The 21424-nt window shown below is 35.4% G+C and overlaps 1 protein-coding gene across 1 annotated transcript in view; it reads left to right on the top strand.

The window, feature by feature from the left end:
• Positions 1-21424, top strand: part of KIF6 (kinesin family member 6) — a gene marked incomplete at both ends in the record, with an annotated part of 170230 nt that overhangs the window by 30065 nt on the left and 118741 nt on the right. The window contains 3 exons of the mRNA XM_081998055.1: positions 3137-3266; positions 12432-12638; positions 19480-19623. Coding sequence (XP_081854181.1) covers positions 3137-3266; positions 12432-12638; positions 19480-19623 — 481 coding nt within the window. The remainder of the gene's footprint in view (positions 1-3136; positions 3267-12431; positions 12639-19479; positions 19624-21424) is intronic.

Below are 21424 nucleotides of genomic sequence, written 5' to 3'. Positions count from 1 at the left end.
CTCATTTTGTTGTTCTGTCATGTCTCACAGGCTAAGGAAATTATGCTCTAGGTTTATACTTGAATGGAATATCAAATCTCCGTGCTATGGAAAGCTGTGCTAGTGGCTAAATAACTTTATAACCTTGCCTTAGTGGCTGAATAACTTTGTAACCTTGCCTCTTGAATCAGACAAAGTTGACTTTGTCCTCTGATGTGGTATTCAGAGCGCTATACTTCTGGAAGATTTTTTAATTATATATAAAATGATGATCTTGGTCATTCTTGCTTAAAACTTAAAGCTCCTTGCAACTCTACACAAAGATTAGCTATAATTATCCATTAGTTTATTCTGTTATTCTGGACAGACTCCAAGGTGCATGTTTGCTGCTGTTCTCTTTCCTCCTATTCCTAAATTTATTATTGGCTGTATAGTCTCCTCCTTATGCTGAAGTAGTACCACTGTATTCTGCTAATGCATTGTCATAAAAGGTATGTGTCCTCATATATTATTTGTTTACATCATTATGTTTATTTTTAAATGTTTATAAAGTTTTGGAGATTATTTTAGATTTCTTCAATTCGAAGCCCTAGAGGACAGATGTAATCATAGGAAACTTTAAAATTGTCATTTGTCTTCCAAAATATTTTAAGTTTTTTTCAATTTATATTATGCAAATTAATGAGGTGGTATTAATTAATCAAAGGAAGATTTAACTTCACTGTTTGCCAGTAACAGGAATTTCATAAATGACACATTCAGTGTGTAAGGCTCTCTTGTATTAATGGCAGCTCAGTTGTTTGCAGGAAAAGGCCTGAGTTAATAACAGTATAAAAAAGGCTGATCCCATCCTACAGGTTTCGTAGGCAGCTACGAATTCCATCCATTAAGCCAAATGGAAAAGATTCTTTGTTTATAGAGAAAACAAAACCTTGTCTCTGCCTTCTTTTAGTCATTATGGATAACTTAACAGAGCTTTTCCACTCCAAGATCCAAGTTAGGGCTATGAAATTTAAAGGTTTCGCTAATATGGAGAATGTTCTATAGAAATCTATTATCATATTATACAGTAACTTTATAGCACTATAAAATAAATCATTTTGTTGTCATTTTGGAACATGTCTTTCTGAGGGAGTTTTCCCAGATGCCTCGCGAGATGTGCAAATTAGACTTCCATCTGGAAATCCTCCTGATAGCTGCAAGGCCACTGTATAGGAGTCTGTCACTGGTTTGTGATGCCCCCACTATCTCCTTTCTAATATAATAATTCTCCAGAGCTTTTAATCTAAACTAGTATCTTCATTGTCTGGAAATTACTTTTAACCATTGGTCAAAATGTAGTCTGAAGAGATCCTTAATAGTAAAACAACATTTTCCCAGATTATAAGAAAAGGTAGATGATGCTTCCCGTGTAATTTCAAAATATTTAAATTATTCAAAGCATCATACTGTAATGAGAACCACTCTGGGCATTAGCATGTGATGCATGCACAGATGGAATTGTAGACAGAAGACTACTTGACATTACCAAAACATTGTTACGTGAGAACAGAATTATGCTTTTGGGTTCATGCTCTGAACAGGGGAAGCAAAGTTTTGTGACTGTGCTAGTGCTGTCTTGCCCTACCACACAAATACAAGGCTATAAATGGGAGGCAATCATACTTGGGAAAACAATTGTTATGACTCCTAAAAAAGCGTTGTATGTACTATTACATGTATTTTTTTTCTTGAAAATAGTGAGTGTATTGCAATGTGTTCACATTATTTCTGTATATCCATTCCAATATTTTGACCATCATAGGGCGAACTACTTCCCTAATAATTAAGAGTAATTCTATGGAATGCTCAATTTTATTCTGTCAGTTTTTGGGAAAAAGAGATAAGCAAAGAAGAACAAAAACCAACCTGTGTGATTTTGAAGCAGCTTGGAGTAATTAACATGCAAGAACTATCTGAAGATAAAAACTCAAGCCCCATACTCCCTCTTGTGGATAACTTTGAAGAATATGGAGGGGGAAAAAAAATCTATATGCACTCACATACATATATGTGTATATGTATATATATAAAGTTTTATCTATACTTACAGGGAAAAAGATTTTTAAAAAAAAAAGCTTTTTAAAAGGTTCTAATATGCTTATTTTAAGTTGTCTCAGAACATATAATTCACCCTCAAGGACATGTCATTCATCCTCAGAATTAGTGTACTTCAATTTTAACAAAGTCTTCACTCTGGATGTTTTCCAAATACAGTGATTAATCTACTTGGCTTCCATGTTGAATACTATAGAATGTCCTAACTGAGGAGACCCTAATGGCTACTCTGTAAAACAAATAAAGTTTAGCTCTCAGTAACCTGATCAAAAGAAAAAATTCTTAGGTAAAAAAGTTATTCAAAGAAGTGAAAAGGAGTTTCAGTAATATCTAGCAACTCTTCTGAAGCTTCTGCCATATTCCTGCTACTTCCATCTAATTTCCTTTTTCTGAACTTCAAGACTTAAAGAAGAACAGCTAAGAGCATGTCTAACTTCAGTGGAAATAAATAAAATCATTTTGTTTGCTTGCTTTTAATTTAAGAAAGGGATCATTTACATTTGTCATTACTACCATTTGAGAAGAATGAAAAGAGAAATAATCTTGTCAAATGTAAAGTTACTAGACACATGTTGGTTACAGATGTGTTGATTCTGAAATATTCCATGCCTATTTGTTCATCAGGATTATGGTATGCTTTATGTATCATTTGTGCTTAAATATCTGTGGTAATGTCAAACAAACCCCTGCTTGTTATTTGTTTGTGATGATTCGTGTAACCTCTTGTTCTTGAGATTTCAATATATCTCTCAAAAAAAAAAAAAAAATCTCAAAGCTTTCTCTAATAGTTATAGATTTTACATATTCCTTTTCTATGTGGAGGTTTATAATAAAGGAATAAAAAGGAGGTGACAGATTTAAGAAAAAAATCAGCACTTCCTTTAATGTGCATCATTTACTCTTCATGTTTTTATCTTCATGTTTTTAGTTCCTTCATTATGATAGGGTTTGGGTTTTAGATGTTACCTTTTAGGTGCAATTGAAATGAAAGTATGAACAAAGATTGCCTTACAACAATTCTAGTTTTCATTTGGTTTTGGTTTTGGTTTTTTCCATGTAGAAAAGTGACAGTAATGGAAGACCCTGATCAGAACATTCATCTGAGAAACTTGTCTCTTCAGCAAGCAGCCAATGAAGAGGAAGCTTTAAATCTACTCTTCTTAGGAGACACCAACAGAATGATTGCTGAGGTGAGAATAGCTGCTAAAAATCTTATCTAACACCACCAGTGTTGAAATGAACATAAAATTCTCCAAATAAGGTGTATATTTTGGAAGTCCTTGCAGATAAATGAGTAAGTATCTTCTGAGTGTATTTCCACAGTGAAATTACATAAGCATTTCTCTGATGATAGCTTTCACTTTGCAAAGAGCTTTCTGCTTTTCCTTAATGAATCTGTTTTGTGATTGTTGATATCACAACTTACTGCAAATTAACATAAGTAAGAAAAAATTTTTCTCATAAACCATAGAGTGACTTTTGAATGTGGCATGTATCAGCATACGTACATGTTAAAGATTAGAAAACATGGCCTTACAAAGCATTGTCAAGTATTCCCACAGTACTAAATTGCCTTTGAGTAGTTACAGTAAGAGTTAGCAGTCCCCTCTTTTTTCTTCTTATTGCATAAACATGCGGTGCTATGTGTAAAAAAAAAAAACAAATGGTAGTGCAAAGCATATTCAAAATAAATATTTGCCAATATGCAAAGACAAGCGTGTTTTCACTGATTCTGGAAAATTTAAATGAAATGTTTTATATCCAAAATCTGTAGGGCTTTTTTTCCCTTCTCTTCATACTTGGAAAAGGAATGTAAATTTTAAGAGTGTATTGTATAATGTGACACTGTCAATTGTGTCTTTACTACAACATAGCTAATTCTATTTTAGAAACTTGTGGGTTTTCTTCCTCTCTCTGACAAAAAGGTATATAATAAATCAATGATGAGAAAACACTTTGAAGTATATGAAATGGTCATGTAGCTCTCTGCTCTTGCTGGCTGACCATGTACTCCTGGGCATGGAAGAAGAAGGATTTTGGTTACAAAATAGGAAAAAAAATGGTTTGTTCTCTCTCAAGGGAGACTATTTCAGCAGTGACATTTTGAGAGGCAGAAAGACGTTAAGGCAAGAGATAATCAAGCTGTACTTAAGGGCCATTAGTAAATAGGAATATTGAGGCAAGGAACCATTTGATGATATTGAAATGGAAAACGGATACAATTTAGAGGAGGGGAACTTGAAAAAGTGTAATAGAGGAGAAAAAAACATGGCATGGAGTTCGGAAGACTGAAAACCTATCATGATAGTTGGTAATGAAAACAGAAGAATGTTCATTGCATGGAGAAAGATCTTCAGGAAATCTCTGATCAGTTTGGAGGAGCTGTGTATGAAAATGGGACAGAATATTTAGAGAACTGTGTGCTGCTGGCTGACAGGGTCATAAATGAGCAATTGTAAAAGGCAATTGTGTTGCCTATTTGGAAAATGTTGCCTAAAGAGAAAATACATCCCAAACACTGAAATCAAGACTAATGAAGATGGTAAGTCATTAAAGGCCAAGTTGAAGTAATGCTCAGTGGTCAGACCAAAGATATGTCTGCTCTAGTTTCCTGTTTTGAACAACGGCCTGTAGCAAATATATCGAGAACAGTAAAAGATAAACCAAGTAAATAATGATACTTTTTTAAAAAAAATCTCCTCATCTTAGTTTGTGTTTCAGACTATTTACAGCTAATAACTTTTGTTGTATTTTTTTCTTTACATGAGTTTGTCCAGGTGCTTTTTTTAACATTGGCAAATTTTTATCATAAAATATCGTGTGACACAAAGTTCTGTGACTTAATCGTGTTATGTGAAGAAAAATCTCCTTTAGCTCATTTTTTAATCCACAACTTGGTAGTTTTATTTGGGGCGTCCTAGTACTTGCTAGAAAACGTAAAACATAGACATGAGAATGTGTGGGACCCCAATAGTAGAGAATTCACTAATCTGAGTGGCTTGGGTTAGCAAATGCTATGCCATTGTCACTTTTGCTGCTTTTGCCCCAGCAAGAGTTTTTGTTACATAAACACTAAAAGTTATTGTTTAGTTGGTCTTTAACAAAGAGTACTTAAAAGAAAAAAAATGCAGAGAATACTTGCTTGGAATAACTGCCACCCATTGCAGCAGCATTTACTTTGCTTAGTCTGAATGCTAATATGATTTGAAAAACTTCAAATGAGGTGGATTTCATTGTAGAAGTTTTATTTATGTAATTATCTCATATCGTGTTCCTTTGCAATTGCAGCAGTTATGTTGCAGTAGAGTTCAGTGAGCTTACCGAGTGCTGCTTCCTCTTAGGCTTTATAGGATTTATCACCCATTATCATCTGACATTAATGGCTTTAGGTGACTGTGGTACTTTATATGATGACTTGTAAGAATGAGAAAATAGTGTTTGCAGAAATGAGGGATTAATGTAGAGGTCTGAGGACTTATGGCATCAACCATAACTTCTTCTCCAGACATCCGTATTTGTAAACCATAATTGAATTATGATAACACTTCCTGACCTCAAAAAAGATTAGGATCCTATTTAAGAAAATTTTAAAGAAAAAACACAAGATTAGTAGACCTAAATAGAAAAGAAAGTAAAAGAAATGCTTGATTCATCTTTTTTGATTATGAGTTTGGCTATGGAAAAACTATGACTGTCATGCATCACATGATATCTGTGGCCTATAAAATTGCAATCTAATGCTTTAGCCCTGAAATAACCCTTCTTTGAAGAGTTGCAGGACCATTTGGAAAATAAGAATGACAATTTAATTTCTGCACTGCCTTTGTTAGTGGAGTCTAACTTGTGATTAGAGGGATTCATTTTGCTCTCACCACTGCCTACTAAAAAGAAAGTGATGGTAGTATTAAAAGTTTTCTGTAGGCTACATTCATTCATTCATTCATTAAATGTCAGAACCTAAGGGAATGTTTATAACCAAATATTTCTTTCCCACACATAACTGTATAGCTCATGAGAAAGAAAAAAGAGGAAGTTAAACTAATTTGTGTAGGATTGCTTTATAGATCAGTATAGGACCAATCCTTTGCTCTAGTTTTCACATGTACTACAAGTTGTGGAAATGGTAAGATGGGAGACATCTGTGCACAAATACTTCATAATGTAAAAAAACAAATAGGAAATTTTTCTCCCTTATATTTTGCCAGGGAGAAATAGGCAGAGAACAAAGCCAAAAAACCTGATTTTTTTTTTTTGTTGGCAGCTCTTCCAACTGTAAAGGCTATATTTGTATTTGTTTGTCTTTCCCATAAAACACAGGTTTTTTTGTTACATTTGAATGCATAAGAATCTCAGCAACAGGTTATTAAAAAAAAAACCAACTTAATTTACTTTTTATTTTTTAAGCCAGCTTTATGATTTAGATATCTCATACATGCAAACAAAGGATTCAAAAATCTAATTTGCACATATGAGACAGGTGGTAGCAGCAGCATCTGAAAAGCTCATGTACAGAAATAAGTGTTTGGCCATTTAGGTAGTGTTCACAAACCATTTAATTTTGTAGATATACTATTAATACGTCTTCAGCTGAAGTGGTCTTTTCTAAATTCTTGTGTTGGGAATCTCTTGCGATCGCTGTCCTTTGAGATAATATGCCTGAACCGCTGTGATGTAGAGAATTCTTAGTATTTTTTTAGTATTTATCTTAAAATAGCAGAGTAAGGTTGATCTGGTACCCTCCAAAGGTCATGCACCAATTTCAGAACTGTAAAATCTTTATGTGAGATTGACATGTCTGAACACTACAGTTGCATGTACAGTTAGCATTTGTTTTTCCTCTAATGAAAAATTACTTCATTTTAATGAGGAAGGAAAAGTTTTAATGCATGGTTTTATACCTGTAATACTCTACTGTTTAAATTTGGAAGACAGTGCATATTACACAATATTTGTTCCATCATTTAAAATTCTTGAAGTACACATGGGGCAAGCAGTAAGCTTTTGGCAATGTTTAAATATGTTTATTTCAAGAAAGAACAAAACTTTTAAACATTTAAAGGTAGTTGTGGGGACTGACTTGTGACCTCTGAGTGGGACTCATTCCCTTTGTGTTCTCTTGAATATATTTAGAAAGCCACTGGTAGTGTTTGAATGCCTTTTTTTCTGGGATGAAATATGAAAAATAGGATTTGAATGTGTGAACATATGAGATAAAAATACATTTTTGCCAAGAAGGCATGTTATCCATGTTAGAGCTGCATTCCAGAATGAATTACAACTTTCTGCTTTCCTGGGTTCCTCATTGGTGTTCATTGTTCATTTATTTTCACTCTGACAAACCTGTTCTATAGTATCGTTAGCACCAAATGGCATCATCATTTCAGCACAGGTGCTTTCATTTCCCTGTGTGGTAAAACAATCCCTGGTCATATGTACTACTTTAAATAATCCTGAAAGTGCTTTGGGATTTACAAGGGTAAAAGGCACTGTATAACGTAAAGTTGAATCATTTCCTCACCTTGGTGTCTACAATGAAACTGTACTTATAGTAAATATGGAAAGGTAAAGTATTGCTTTTAGAAATCAGGGAAGTGTCAGATTGCACCTATTCTGATATTCATAGCAATACATTTGCAATTTCAACTGTGTCAAGTGTACCTAAGTACACCTGAAGAGCCCCTTCACTTGTACCATACTAATCAGAAAGGAAACTAAAGATATATTAAGGTCTCACTCATCTACCAGATATAAAGGCAGGAATCTCCTATTCTTCAACTTATATACCCTTCCATATAGCATGGACTGCAGCTGTCAGAACTTCTTCCTACAGGTGTCTGTTTGATTGTAGCTTTGATGCTGTCAGTGCTTTTCTCTTTTCCCTTGCACTTCTTCAAAAAGTTCAAAAGCAAAAAAAAACTTAAGAGGAAAAAGAAATCCTCCATAAAACAACATTTTGTACTTTTTCACCAAGATATTCTCTCTCAAAAAAAAAGTGAGCATTCAGAATCAGCCTTTCTTCATTTATGCCTTGGCTAGTCACTAATTCACTCATACAGGAAAATCATGTTCTTCTGATGTCTAAATATTTTGATTTAAAGAAAAAAAGATTCCACTGGAACTGTATAAACTGCCAAGTGGAGATGGTTTGCAATATGGGCTGAACAACTGCATTTATCACCTGTGAAATCTTTTTGTCCCAGCTGTTCTGAACTCTCTTCTGTGTTTTCTCTGTCTAAGTGTATTTGGCAGCCATAATCAACACATTATTCTTCCAGATAATAGCAGCTTCTGTTAGTATAATGGTGATTTTAAAGCAGCTTTTCATATGTTTTTCTCCTATTTAAGAAACTTTCTCCTTCTTAGGTCCTCAATTATTCAGAACTCTAATTAGACCAGTAGCATCCTATTTCTGGCAATTCTTCTTAGTGAAAACAACATTTATAATAGCAGCTGCAACAAATAAAGGATTTGGGAAATACATAAATTCCTGTCTAGGGAGGAACTCTGCAGTGTTCTTTTGATTTAAGATAGATGACTATTTGGTTAAGATGGATAACTTGGGCTCCAGCAAGTTTTTGGACCTTTCATGACCTTGTATGCCTTGACAGAAACATCCAACTCGGATACTTCTTGCAGTATGGCTGTACTGCAGGTTCTCATTTAAGTAGAAACCACCTTCTTGCAACCATGGTGTGAATAGGTGTAATAGTTTAAGTCACAAAGCTTCTATACAGTTTATTTAATTTCAGCAAACACAGGTATATCGTGGTCCTGGAGAAAAAGGAGACTGGGTTGTATGGCTTGAAATATCTCTTGTACGTATTTTCCAAGATCAAACAAAGCACTGATGCTTTACCAAATCATGATCATGTAAGAAATGTTATTGAATTCCTCTTGTACCATGCCACAAATTGGCAGCAACAGATGACCTGGCATTAATTCCTTTGTAATGTTCATGTGATATCACAAAGCATCTGAAGTCTGCTTATGTGGTTTATGATATCACAGAATTCCTGGAAAAATTATTTCTTTGTAAGTAACTGCAGTTCATCAGTTGTTCTATATATAACTTCCACAATAGCAACCATCTGCTGAGAGCCAGGCCACTCCCCCCCTGGTTTTTTTTTTCCTTCATCACATCAAATTAGTGTGAGGATGATTTCATATACATATGGTTTGAATACTGCTAACAAAGCCCAAATGAACTCTGAAATCCGCTAAAGGAACCTTTTAGTAGGCTCTGAGACACTGTCCAGAAAATTTTGTTTATTTTCAGTTTTCAAACTTTCTGAAGAGCTGAATGGTGATACTCAGAAGTTGCATACGTAAGATAGCAAAAAAAACCAACCAAACAAAAAAAGGCTTATTCTTGGACTGAAGATGCTGATAATTTGTCATTTCTGTTGCTGTATGCTTTGCATCTACTTGTGTGGTAAAAGTAGCAAAGTGTGGGGGATTATGACTGCAATTTACATTTCACGATCAGATCCCACTTAACAGTTGGTTTTTTTATTGCTTTACGCTTCCTGGAAGAGTTCTAATAAAGCTTTCTATATAGGGCAGCTGCAAAGTGGAGCTAGAATCATATTGTAGAAAGGAGTATTGGTGTATTGATTAAAGCGTGGTTCTACTCTGACAAAGGACTTGATAAAAATAGCAGTTTGCGATTCTAGCCAATGACTTCCAAATCAACTTCACTCATTTTACATGAAAAAAGTTGTGGAGAGAAAAGCAATGGAATTTCTGATAACCAGTCCAGCAGAATCTGTTTGGAATGCGCAAAAACAAGTTGTGACTAGTGTACTGCTATAAACAATAAAGACCTGATAGGCCAAATATTGCCCTGAGCTTTCAGAAGTCAGAGTCCTGAAATTATTTTCTTTTATGCTTTTTTTCTTTTTTTGCCTCTGTTGGGGTTAAACGGGTGTGACTAAAAGCACATTCTGAAATAAATGAGATTTTGCTGCATAGTGAAACTTAAGTTTGCTTAAGAGTGCTTATTCTGAAGTATGATGATTTCTTCTGCTTCTTTCATAGCAACTTTTACTTTGTGCCTCCAAAGCTAGATGTGTTTTGATATTCGATCTGGCTTAGACTTGTCTGCAGTATAGTGTGACCAATGCCATGACTGTAGTGCAAGATGTCCTCAAATATCAATTCTGTTGAGGAGAACGTCCTTAAATATTAATTCTGTTGTGGATTTTGAGCTGCAAAAATAAAATTATCCAGTCCTGCTTCACAGAGCTGCAAGTAGTAAAATCATAGCTCTCCTAGTAAAATAAGTGAAGCTGGCTCTGATTATTCATGGAATCAGAATTGCTGAATAAAGTCCATTTTAACAGCATGTAACATTTTCTTAGTATAACTGCATTTTAAATATGTTTGGGGGTATTTTCTTGCTTGACACCTTTCCCTGAGCCTGTTTATTTTCATTCCCATGCTACAACTTGCTGCCCCTTCATTTGTTCAGCTTTGCCTCTGAATACAGCATAGCATGTGACTGCTCATTTCACAGGACTGCGAAATGGTTCTTAGAAACCAGGCTGTTAAGCAGAGCCAGTGGCTTGCCTATGTTACTCCAAAATTCCTCATCTGTATAAACTAATGATCAAAATTCTTCTCCTTCTCCCTTTGAGCTTGACTTTATTACGTAAAGCAGACCAAAATAAAATAGTGCTAAGGCTGTAATTTCATTACAGAATTTTCACCAACAACTATAAGCATAAGCTGTTCCTGCACACCACCTACTTGTTCACATGCTGTATGCTGCCATTTTCAATTATTCTAGCAGAACTGCTTTCTGCAGCTGCGCTGTGATTGAATCGGGAAACTGATCCAGGTTAAATATCTATGGTTTGCAGACTTTTTTGTTTTTGTTTTTTTTTCCTATGAGCTGTATCAGTTCCCAAAAACGGTTCAGTTGTGCTGGCACTATTGAGGCTGGAAAAAAATATTGGGAAATTGAAAGGTAGACAATTCAACCAGGAGATATAGCTGTTCAAATTATTCCTGGTAAAGGAATATCCAGATTGCAGTCTTTCTGTTAGGAGCCATCCTTTCTGGATTAACAAGACAGCGCCTTCAACATCTGCAATGGGCAGGCTATTTTAACATCGAGAATGTTTCATACCAAAGCAGACTATGGAAAAAAAAAAAAGCAATATGTTGCTATATCTAGTCTGAGTCACAGGTTATGCCTAGATAAATAATTACTCTCGAATAACAGAGGAATTAAGTATAGAGAAGAGATTAATGTATATAATTTAACCAGATTTTTATCATCTTTTCAAACAACTATAAATAAGGATAGTTTTAGTCGTTAACTCAATAATATTTATTTATTTATTTCACTGCCCTATTTTTCTGCAAGTCAAGTATTTATGTCCTGATAACAGTGTAATCGTGCTAGTTACAGTTTATAAATAAAAATAATATTTGTATGGTAAACCTATAATCTCCGAATATATTCTAAAGCTTTAGCTATTTATAAAATTATGAGAATAAGGAGTTCTTTTAGTTTTAAGTTTCCAACAACAGCTTGATTAACCAGCTTGATTTCATTAAATAAGCAAAAGAGGCTTTAGATTCTTGAAGTTTTTTTAAATATATTCTTTAAGAAAAGAAAGGTGCATATGTGATGTCCAGTCGTTATTTGAAATCTAAAATTAAATATCTGAGAGCTCTTTAGAGTTTTCTGTTCTGCATTTCAAACATATTGGGAATAACACTGAAGTCATACTAAAGCTGAGTATCTCTAAAAATTGACCAAGAATTTCCATGTGTCTAGTTAAGGAAGTATGGCAGTAGCTATTCCAAATAAATATATTTATAAGCCAAGCCTTTAATGAAAACTCTGTCATGCCACATAAAATTCTGATACTGATTTTGCCAAGTTAATTTTTTTCATAACAGTAATGAAAATATGAAATTCTAAAGTCTTACAGAAAGTCTGAGTCTTAGTTACGCTGGTAGCTATCTAGCCACAAAAAGTTAAAAATGGGCTTTCCAATGGGGAAATTGATAACCTCTTGGAGATCAGGAATTAGTAACTTTCCCTCTGATCAAGGTGCTCTTTTCTAGTATTCCTCAGCATAGTAAGGCCAGCTGCTTTGCTGAGGGTATCTTGGAACAAGGCTAGTTGCTTGCAGAACAATTTTTGCAGATCAAAGCTATCCAAGTATTTGGCCAGAATGCAAGCGTCAGGTACATCCTTTTGGGTTCTTCTTGCATATTTATTACAGGTGCAATAGCTAAAAAATTGGATAGGTGATTTCAATTGCCAGATTACTAAGCTACAAAAAGCTAAATTTATTTGTTAAATTAACATTGAGGACTCTTCCTTTCTTTTCATGTAGACACCAATGAATCAAGCCTCAACCCGATCTCACTGCATTTTCACTATTCATATCTCCAGCAAGGAACCTGGATCTGCAACTATCCGACGCTCCAAGTTACACTTAGTAGACCTTGCTGGATCAGAGCGTGTTGCAAAGACTGGAGTTGGAGGTCACTTATTGACAGAAGCCAAGTACATCAACCTGTCCTTACATTATTTGGAACAGGTAATATTGGAATAGAGTGAAACATTTCTCCCTTTACTACACTCCTGTTTAGTAATGTGCAATGCTTTGGAAATCTTGATACCAACATTCAGTTAGTCTTAGGATATTTATAGCATTTTTTTAAAATATTTCAGTTGATAGCTCTTGATTTGAAATAACATATTAATTCAAGAAAAGCTTAACAATTAAACAGTAAGGTTATAGTAGGTATACAGGGTAGTATTTCAAAAACAGTTTTCTTGTTTTATTTGGAAAAATATTTATCAGATATTTACCTGATTGCAGCTATATTTCTGCTAAAGATGTTCTTTGTGATTTTATCCCCCTTCCACAGCTGGGATCAGGATATATCACTCAAGAATCATTGGGTTTTATTTGGTTCAAACATTGTAATATGGTAAAATATATAGGCTTTTCTCTCATGTGTTGTTTTATTCCTCTACCAATGTGAATATTCGATCTCTTTGAGACAAGAGTTGCCTTTGTTAATGTATTCATGAAGTAACTACTGTAATTGGTTTTATACCAATAGGACTTATAGGTGTAACTGCAAAAATAATAATAAATCTCCACAAATCTTTATCATTCAGCTGTTGTTACTGAAAAAGGTTTAACCTGTTGATTTAAGGTATACTAAAATTCCTATCCTCCTTTCACTGTTGCTTTTTATTTTTACTCTTTGGAACAGGCAAATATTGAGAAAGTAGATTAATCTTGACTCATCTTACTAATTTATCTTTTTTAAAAAAGAAACAAAGAATGAGTTAAGATAGTGGTGGTGAATGGAAACTTTGAAAATTAACTATACCAGTAGAAAGGTTTGGTTTAGCAGATGGTGATGATTAGTAGTAGTAGTAGTAGTCAATAATAATTACTGATAATCAATAATAATCATTATTATTGTTTTTTATTATTTTTCCTCTATTGATCTGATATAATCATTTTCCCTTCATGACTAGAAAAATACGATGTTGCATCTTAGGATTCTCATAATTTTTGTGAACGTGATAAGTGTGATGGTGAAGGCTGTTCAGACTCACTAATACCTTCTTCTCTACTATCTCTTCTTTTCTTTCCACCAGGTTTATAGGCATTGTCTGTATTCCATAGCATTCCTTCCTTTCAGGTATTTCTTTTCATCTTACTATTTGTGCCAGTAAAGACTTAGGGCTCATTACATTTATCTCCTTGATCTGCTGTGATGTTTTATATTCTAATGCTGTAAAACACCAAGCAAGTGTAAAAAACAATCAGCAATCAACGATGTCTATTTTGTGGATGCTGTGCTATTAAGTTGCAATCTTGGAATATTTTCAAGTTTTCTAGATTTCAGACCTCACACCTGTAAGAGAAATGAAGTTCTTCCTAAGATTGAATACATAATATTGTTTTCACAGTACAGTAAACAATACTCTTGTTGCCAGGTGTCCTGGTTTCAGCCAGGATAGAGCTGGTTTTCTTCACAGAAGCTAGTGTCAGACTGTGTTTTGGATTTGGGATGAGAAACTGTTGATAATGTGCTGATGTTTCGGGTTGTTGCTAAGTAGTCAAGGACAGTCCAGCTTCTTGTGCTGGCCTGCCAGCGAGCAGGCTGGGGGTGCATGAGGAGCTGGGAGGGGACACAGCCGGTACAGCTGACCCAGGCTGGCCAAAGAGATATTCCCTACCATACGATGTCATGCCCAGTACATAAACTGGAGTTAGCCGGGGGGGCGGAAATCGCTGCTCGGGGATGGGCTATCGATCACTGGGTGGTGAGCAATTGCTGCTTTGGGCATCACTTGTTCTTGTACATTCCTTTGTTGGTATTATCACTGTTGTTTCTTTCTCTCTTTCTATCCTATTAAACTGTGTTTATCTCAACCCACGAGGTTTTTTTTTCCCAATTCTCTCCTCCGTCCCACTGAGGGAGGGGGAGTGAGTGAGCGGCTGTGTGGTGCTTAGTTGCCAGCTGGGGCTAAACCACAACAGATACTAAAACGGAAGGATGCAAGAGACTGAGACATAAGCAGTACCTCCAGTGATCTGGGCCAGGCTTAAGTAAAGGAAGGATGTAGACAGAGCTGTAAGGGTACCGCATTCAGGACTAAGAGGATTAAGGTTAGAGGTTTCACTGGCTAATGTCAGGGCCTCCAAAGTATAAGTTGGGAGTTGGAGAAAGAAAACGGGCTAGAAACAGTTCAAGTGGTGGGTAAAAAGGGTCCTGGCTGAGCAGGCAGAAAAAACAATTCAGGAGGAAGATTCTGAGACACAGTTACGAAGCAAAAAGGGACTGTCTGTGTTCCCTTATATATGTAATTGGTAGGGCACTCCACAGATCAAGTTCATGTGGGAGTGTCCAGCAAGTGTAGATTATAAAGCCTTCACTCTCAAGGAAACTGATTAGGGTCATCTGTGGAACTGGTTATACCTTACTTAGACACAAGCAGGGCTTAGTAGTAACCAAATGGCAAACTGATATACTCCCAAGAGGATTTCTTTTGGGGTGCACTTGCTCTGTATTTTGCTACTTTTTTAATGAAAACACAAGTTGCTCAAATGCATCTGAACATTCAATGGTCTATAGATGACATATATATAATAATGCATTTGTTATTTTTTTCTATTCTGATGGAGAATACAGTATTTTTTCCTAAGGCTTCTTTAAAAAAAATTCTGTACAACAATAGCAGGTCTTTGAGGCTTAGTGGGAGAAATAAAAGGGATGGAAAAGAAAAAATGCTTAACTCTAAAATTCAGATTTGTCCCTTTTAAGTTATACTCCAGTACATATGTTGTTTAGTAAAATTTACAGTTGAGGAAATCCATTAAAACCAGAAAATTTTGTGTGTTATTATATGGGAAAATTCTTTAAAATTACAATTAGGAAATATAACTGATCATTCCACTTACTGGGAAGAATATTTTTTCATTTTTGTGTTGTGTGTTTTTCTGTTAACAAGAACAAATGTCTTAGATTTCATTTAATCTATGAGCAGAGGTATTTCATCTGTCAAAAGAGGAAGCTTAAGGCACAGCAGGTGGCAGTCAGTCATTTACTATTACACTGAATTTTTTTCATACCCCCAATTTGTTTACATCTTACCTTGAAGAAAATGTCAGTATTTCAGTTTTACTCATGAGAAGTGATAAGGGTAATGTGATTCTAAAATGGACCTCTTCAAAACCATACAAATTGTACTCAGGATCCTTCTTATTTAATATTTTATTGTATTTATAATGCAACATTGTATGAGCTACTGTGAGGTTGAATTTAATAATGTGTAGCGCGTTTTGAGATACTCAGGTTTGAAGTGCTGTGGAAGCATAAAATATTAATGCTCTGTCATGGAACTTTTAACTTCTATTTTAGAGTAAATACAGTTGGAGATAGGTACACTGGGTTCTGTCTGGATTATGTATCACTAATAAAAATGCTTTATAATACTGAATAAAAGACCACTGAAGAAAGTAAAAAATATCTTTTTTTGTTCAGTGGGAATTGGACCATTCAATCCTGACCTTGCAGTGATTAATATTAAAGTACAAGGATTCCTCAAAATCAGCCTATTTACATGCTCAATTATTTAGTTATCTACTGGTGTTTTAGTGTTGAGTTATGCCATTTCTAAACGCCTTTCTTAATAAAATAGTCATGTAAAATGATTTGTGACGAGATGACAATGGGAATGCAGTTCTTTGTTATCATGCTTGGTCTACTCATTAAATATCCACGTGTTAAAAAATCTTCAAATAAATAAACTGCACTTTTTCTCCAAGTGGCCTATATGTCTAGAGCAAAATGAAGATGAGATCGTGTCATGCAGCTGATCTACAGTGGCAGTAGGGACAATTCACTTTTAGTGTCCACAGCAATTTGATGCATAGGTGCTCTTAAAAGTCCCTACTACCATATCTGGGTAGCTTTTGTTGTCTGTAAGATGTAGTAACATGTTCTGGAATTACAACTGCATTTTTTTTGCTTGTATGTAGATATTCCATTCTGGTACACATTAGGGTATCCTGGACCAAATTTAGAGTTACAAATTAACAGTGATACAGCGACGTGATTTGACACTGTAGTGGAATTAGAACTATATGTATTTCCCCAAAATAATAGAATGCAGTGTTCCCACTCCTTTGATGAATATGCCTGTTAACTGTCATTTAACACATGCTCCATTTAGGGAATGCCAAAAGTTTATATTGGTTAGTGAATGACTGCTACCCACACCTATCGAAGTTTTTGCTAATAAAATTTGAAATCACTGCCAGCCATCAGTGCTAGATTTATTCACATCCTATAAAAGGTAATTTTCTGGTTTTGTTGTTTCCTAAAAAAAAAAAAAATACATGCATTTGTTTCTGACTAGCAAATCATGATTTTCTTGGGTGAATTATTTTCAGCAAGACCTGTAGTATATACTGGAGACATATGTATGTTGTCCAAAAAGTAAGAATGCTTGTAATTAACTAAAAGACGCCATCAGTAGAGTCTGGATTTTTTGCTGTAAGGAACAGAGCTTAAGCTGATAAACTCTACTAGAAATGGGAGGTTGGATGGGAGAGACAATTGACAGAAATCTGAAGATTGGGGAGGTGTGGGCAGGAATCTGGAAGGATTCTGCATATGCATCAAAGGCAATGTCAGAGGTCTTGTGACTGCAGATGGACAGGAGAAGAATGGAGACCTCTGGAGCAGGCATATGGCTTCAGAGCACATGATACACTAAACTGCAAGATACAGGTCTAGCTGATAGCTCCATACTTGTAAGTGATGCTCCCCAAAATCCTCATCTCCTGAGGGTGCTCTGAGAAGGTGTCCTGGCTGCCTGTTGGCCTGAGGTACTGGTGCAAATCTATTCCCTATATGAAATCACTGTTTGCACAAAGGATGTGGACAGGAACAGGGATGCTTGGGCACATTTCAGTTAAAATCATAGCCACTTGCGAGTCTCAGGCCTTCCTTTATGCTTAGCAATATTTCCAGATGTTTCAGTGAAGTTATTTGTGAGTGGCTGTGCCTGCTCTAGGATATGTTGTTTCATATAGGATGCGATTTTACAAAAAATGATAATATTTCTGACAACTGCCACATTTAAAAAATTAAAATAGTTTTTGACCCACTCAGAATGAAACATTCTGCCTTAAATTATGTTGATTTAAATCAGCATATTACAGTCCTGGTTCAGTAATATTAAGGCCTTTTAAGCTTAGATCTACCAGTATTTAATAAAAAAATAAACCCCAAACCATTTTTTATGTCAAAAGGATAATAACACCTTTTTTTTGACCATGTGAAAATGAGTTGATTATCACATTTGATTGGCTGTTAGAAGATCCAGGTTCAGATCCTGTACAGGTGGTCTCTGTCACTTTGTGAATGTATATAATTTCCCTGTCCTTCAGATTTCTCGTCTTTCTATTCCAGATTCCTTGACTCTATTGTAAGGATTGATTTAATGATTTTAGGTGAAGTTTTACTAAGCGGACTTAAAACCATCATCTTCTGTGTTACATGACTCTGTCACAGGACAGTACAGTGGCTTCTGCATCATGAGCACTGGTCACATAGCTTTTCAGTGCCAGTTCAAATCCTTCCTGGATTCAGATCCTTTCTGGGCTACAGACTTCTTGCATGGACTGCTGAAAAAGTGAACTTCTCTGTAACACAGTTCCCATTTTCAATGGAAATAACATATCTTCCCTCTGGCTCTTTTCCCATCTTATCTATTAATGTATATGCTAGACTGCTATAAGGTTTCTATGTGATATTATAAGCTAACAAAGATATAACATATTTCCATCTAACAAAGTTGTAATATATGAGATTTGGAAACCTTGATCCAGGCATGGGTTTCCAGATTCCTTTACAAGACAGTAATTTTCATATTATGCATTCATCCCTCTCAGGGCTGCCAGTGTAAGATTTATAGTAATAAGAGATTTTAACTTTCTGAAGAGTGTTAAGAGAAACTAGTGCCAACAAAAATTTGCTACTAAATTTCCTAAAATAACAATTTTTTGAAATGCAGCATAAGCAAAATATATGCTGGTGTGTAACATTTATTAAAGGAAAAACAGCTCCTAATCACTTTAGGAGAGCTTGCACAACTCATATAGCTACAGTTTTTCAGTACACTGCTTGGACAGATAACAGTTCACACCTTTTCTATCACAACAGGTCATGGGATAATCTAGCTTTTTCTTTAATAATAATTAGGTCTCATAATGTAAACAGCTGAGAAGGGAAACTGAGAATAGTAGGTGTACCATTTCCTTTTTGGCCAAGGCATATATATTCTAAACTGAATTATTTCTTTCCAGCAGTACATTGTAATCATACACCCTTTTATTTGTGTTTTGCTTTTCAGGACATTTTCTCAGAAATAGATTTATTCACCCCACTAAGAAACACATGCTTTAGGAATGTGTAATTTTAAAAGCATGCTTTAGCAAGTATTAAGGAAATTTTTACTTGAATACTATCCATACTTTATTTTTATGATAGAAAAAATACAAGGAAATTTTTCAGTAAGTTCCTGTGTCTTAGGAAAGTCTGTGGTTTTTAGTTTATCGTGTTCAGTTTCCATGTTGCTGAGAGGCTGTAAAGCTAGGGTATGATAAAATTAAATTTACTTGCTCTTTCAAGTCCACAGCCTACAAAGACATATAAACATGCTGAAATTTAAGTTGAAATTATTTCAATAAAATCAGTGGGTTTGCAGCGAACAGGTTGCATAAGTGTAGTTTTGTATCAGAAGTTTAGATTCCTGAGCAGGTTGGTTTTGTTCTCTCTATATGTCAAATTTACATGTCTATTAATGATTAAAAGTCTCTTCCATTTTTACTATTGTTTCAGGTAATAATTGCCCTTGCAGAAAAAAACCGATCCCACATTCCTTACCGAAACTCTATGATGACCTCAGTGCTAAGAGACAGCCTAGGAGGAAACTGCATGACTACCATGATAGCAACGCTCTCTATAGACAAAAGAAACATAGATGTATGTGATTTCTATCTATTTTCAACAAAAATGTTTGCACTTCTCTGAAGATCCTGCTCTTTTGACTTTTACTGCAGTTTGCAATTCAAGTGTGTATGCTTTCATTCTCATCCTTACAAAAAACATTTTATTTCCAGGAGATAATTTTATCAGTGGCAGTAAGATGTAGACAAATCCTTCAGGAAATGTGTTTTTTCTCTAAGTAATCTCAAGCCAAGGAGCAGTTGGGAAATGACTTACACCTAGTACTGAACTGTTTTTTTGGTGTTTTTTTTTTTTAATGTACTGTTTTTCTGATGAATAAATCTTTGAGTTATGAAAATGCATTAAAAAGGAATTTTCCACAGGTCATTTTGGTAACATCTATAAGTAGATTATGGATCACACTGAAAGCCTTGGCAGAACTTTTGTAGGCTTCTTTGGAGTTGAGATTTCATTGAGTGTGGTAGACAACTGGAGAGTTCACTGGCAGGGGGAAGGATTGGGTGGGGTGGTTTGGGATTTTGGGATTTTTGAATACTTTTATCTCCTTTCACCAATTTCCTGCATTGGAATTATATGTAGTGATGTTTACTTCTCTTTGTTTACCAAAAGAGCTGTGATGAATGGGGCTACAAGGGACCTGGCAGAGGGATCTAGATGGATTGGAGCATTGGGATATGATTAATGGGATGAAATTTAACAAGTCAAAATGCTGGATTCTGCACCTAGGATGGAGTAATGCTGAGCACATGTATAAATTGGGAGAGGAGTGGCTGGAGAGCAGCCCTGCAGAAAGGGATCTGGGTGTGCCAGTCAACAGCAGGCTCAGTATGAGTCAGCAGTGTGCCCTGGCAGCCAAGAGGGCAAACCATATCATGGGGTGCATCAAACACAGCATAACCAGCTGGTCAAAAGAGATGATTATCCCATTGTGTTCAGCATTGGGGTGGCCTCACTTTGAGTACTGTGTGCAGTTTTGGGCCCCACAATTATGAACGATGTTCAGATCCTTGAATGCTTCTACAGTAGTGCAACAAAGCTGGTGAAAGGGCTGAAGGAATATCCTATGAGGAATGGCTAAGGACCTTGGGTTTGTCTAGATTGGAGAAAAGGAGGCTGAGGGGCGACCTCATTGTTTCCTACAGCTTCCTGAGAAGGGGGAGTAGAGAGGGAGGTGCAGATCTCTTCTCCCTGGTATCCAGTGACAGGATGTATGGGAATAGTTTGAAGCTGCATCAGGGGAGGTTTAGACTGGACATTAGGAAGCATTTCATTACCAAAAGGGTAGTCAAACACAAACAGGCTTCCTAGAGAGGTGGTCAAAGCCCTAAGCCTGTCAGTGTTTAAGAGGCATTTGGACAATGCCCTTAACAACATGCTTTAACTTGGTCAGCCCTGAAATGGTCAGTCAGTTGAACTAGATGATTGTTTTAGGTCCCTTCCAACTGAAATAGTTCATTCCATTCCATTCTATTCTAAAATATCTTCTGATGTGAATACATAGAACCCTGCTCAAAGCCATTTATAATCTATTTATTTCCTGATTTCCATAGCATCAAAGCCTTCTGATGCGAATAAACAAGAAAAAACTATTAAGCCGAAGACTATTTTCTGAAATATAGTGAAAAGCATTATATTAAAACCGTACTTCATGTAGTTGAAGACATTTATTTTTCTTTATAAAATTGACTTTGCTGTTAAATGAAAACAGCTTATTCAGACTTGCAAACATGTAATTATTCAATCATTATTTCTGGTTACAAATGCAACTGGGTGTTTGTTTATGAATTTATTTATTTTTTTAGGCTGTGTGGGATGG

Source organism: Phaethon aethereus, assembly GCF_964289735.1.
Source record: "Phaethon aethereus genome assembly, chromosome: 3".
Lineage (NCBI taxonomy): Eukaryota > Metazoa > Chordata > Aves > Phaethontiformes > Phaethontidae > Phaethon > Phaethon aethereus.
Note: the sequence above shows the minus strand (reverse complement) of the source record. Positions and strands in the feature narration are given on the sequence as shown.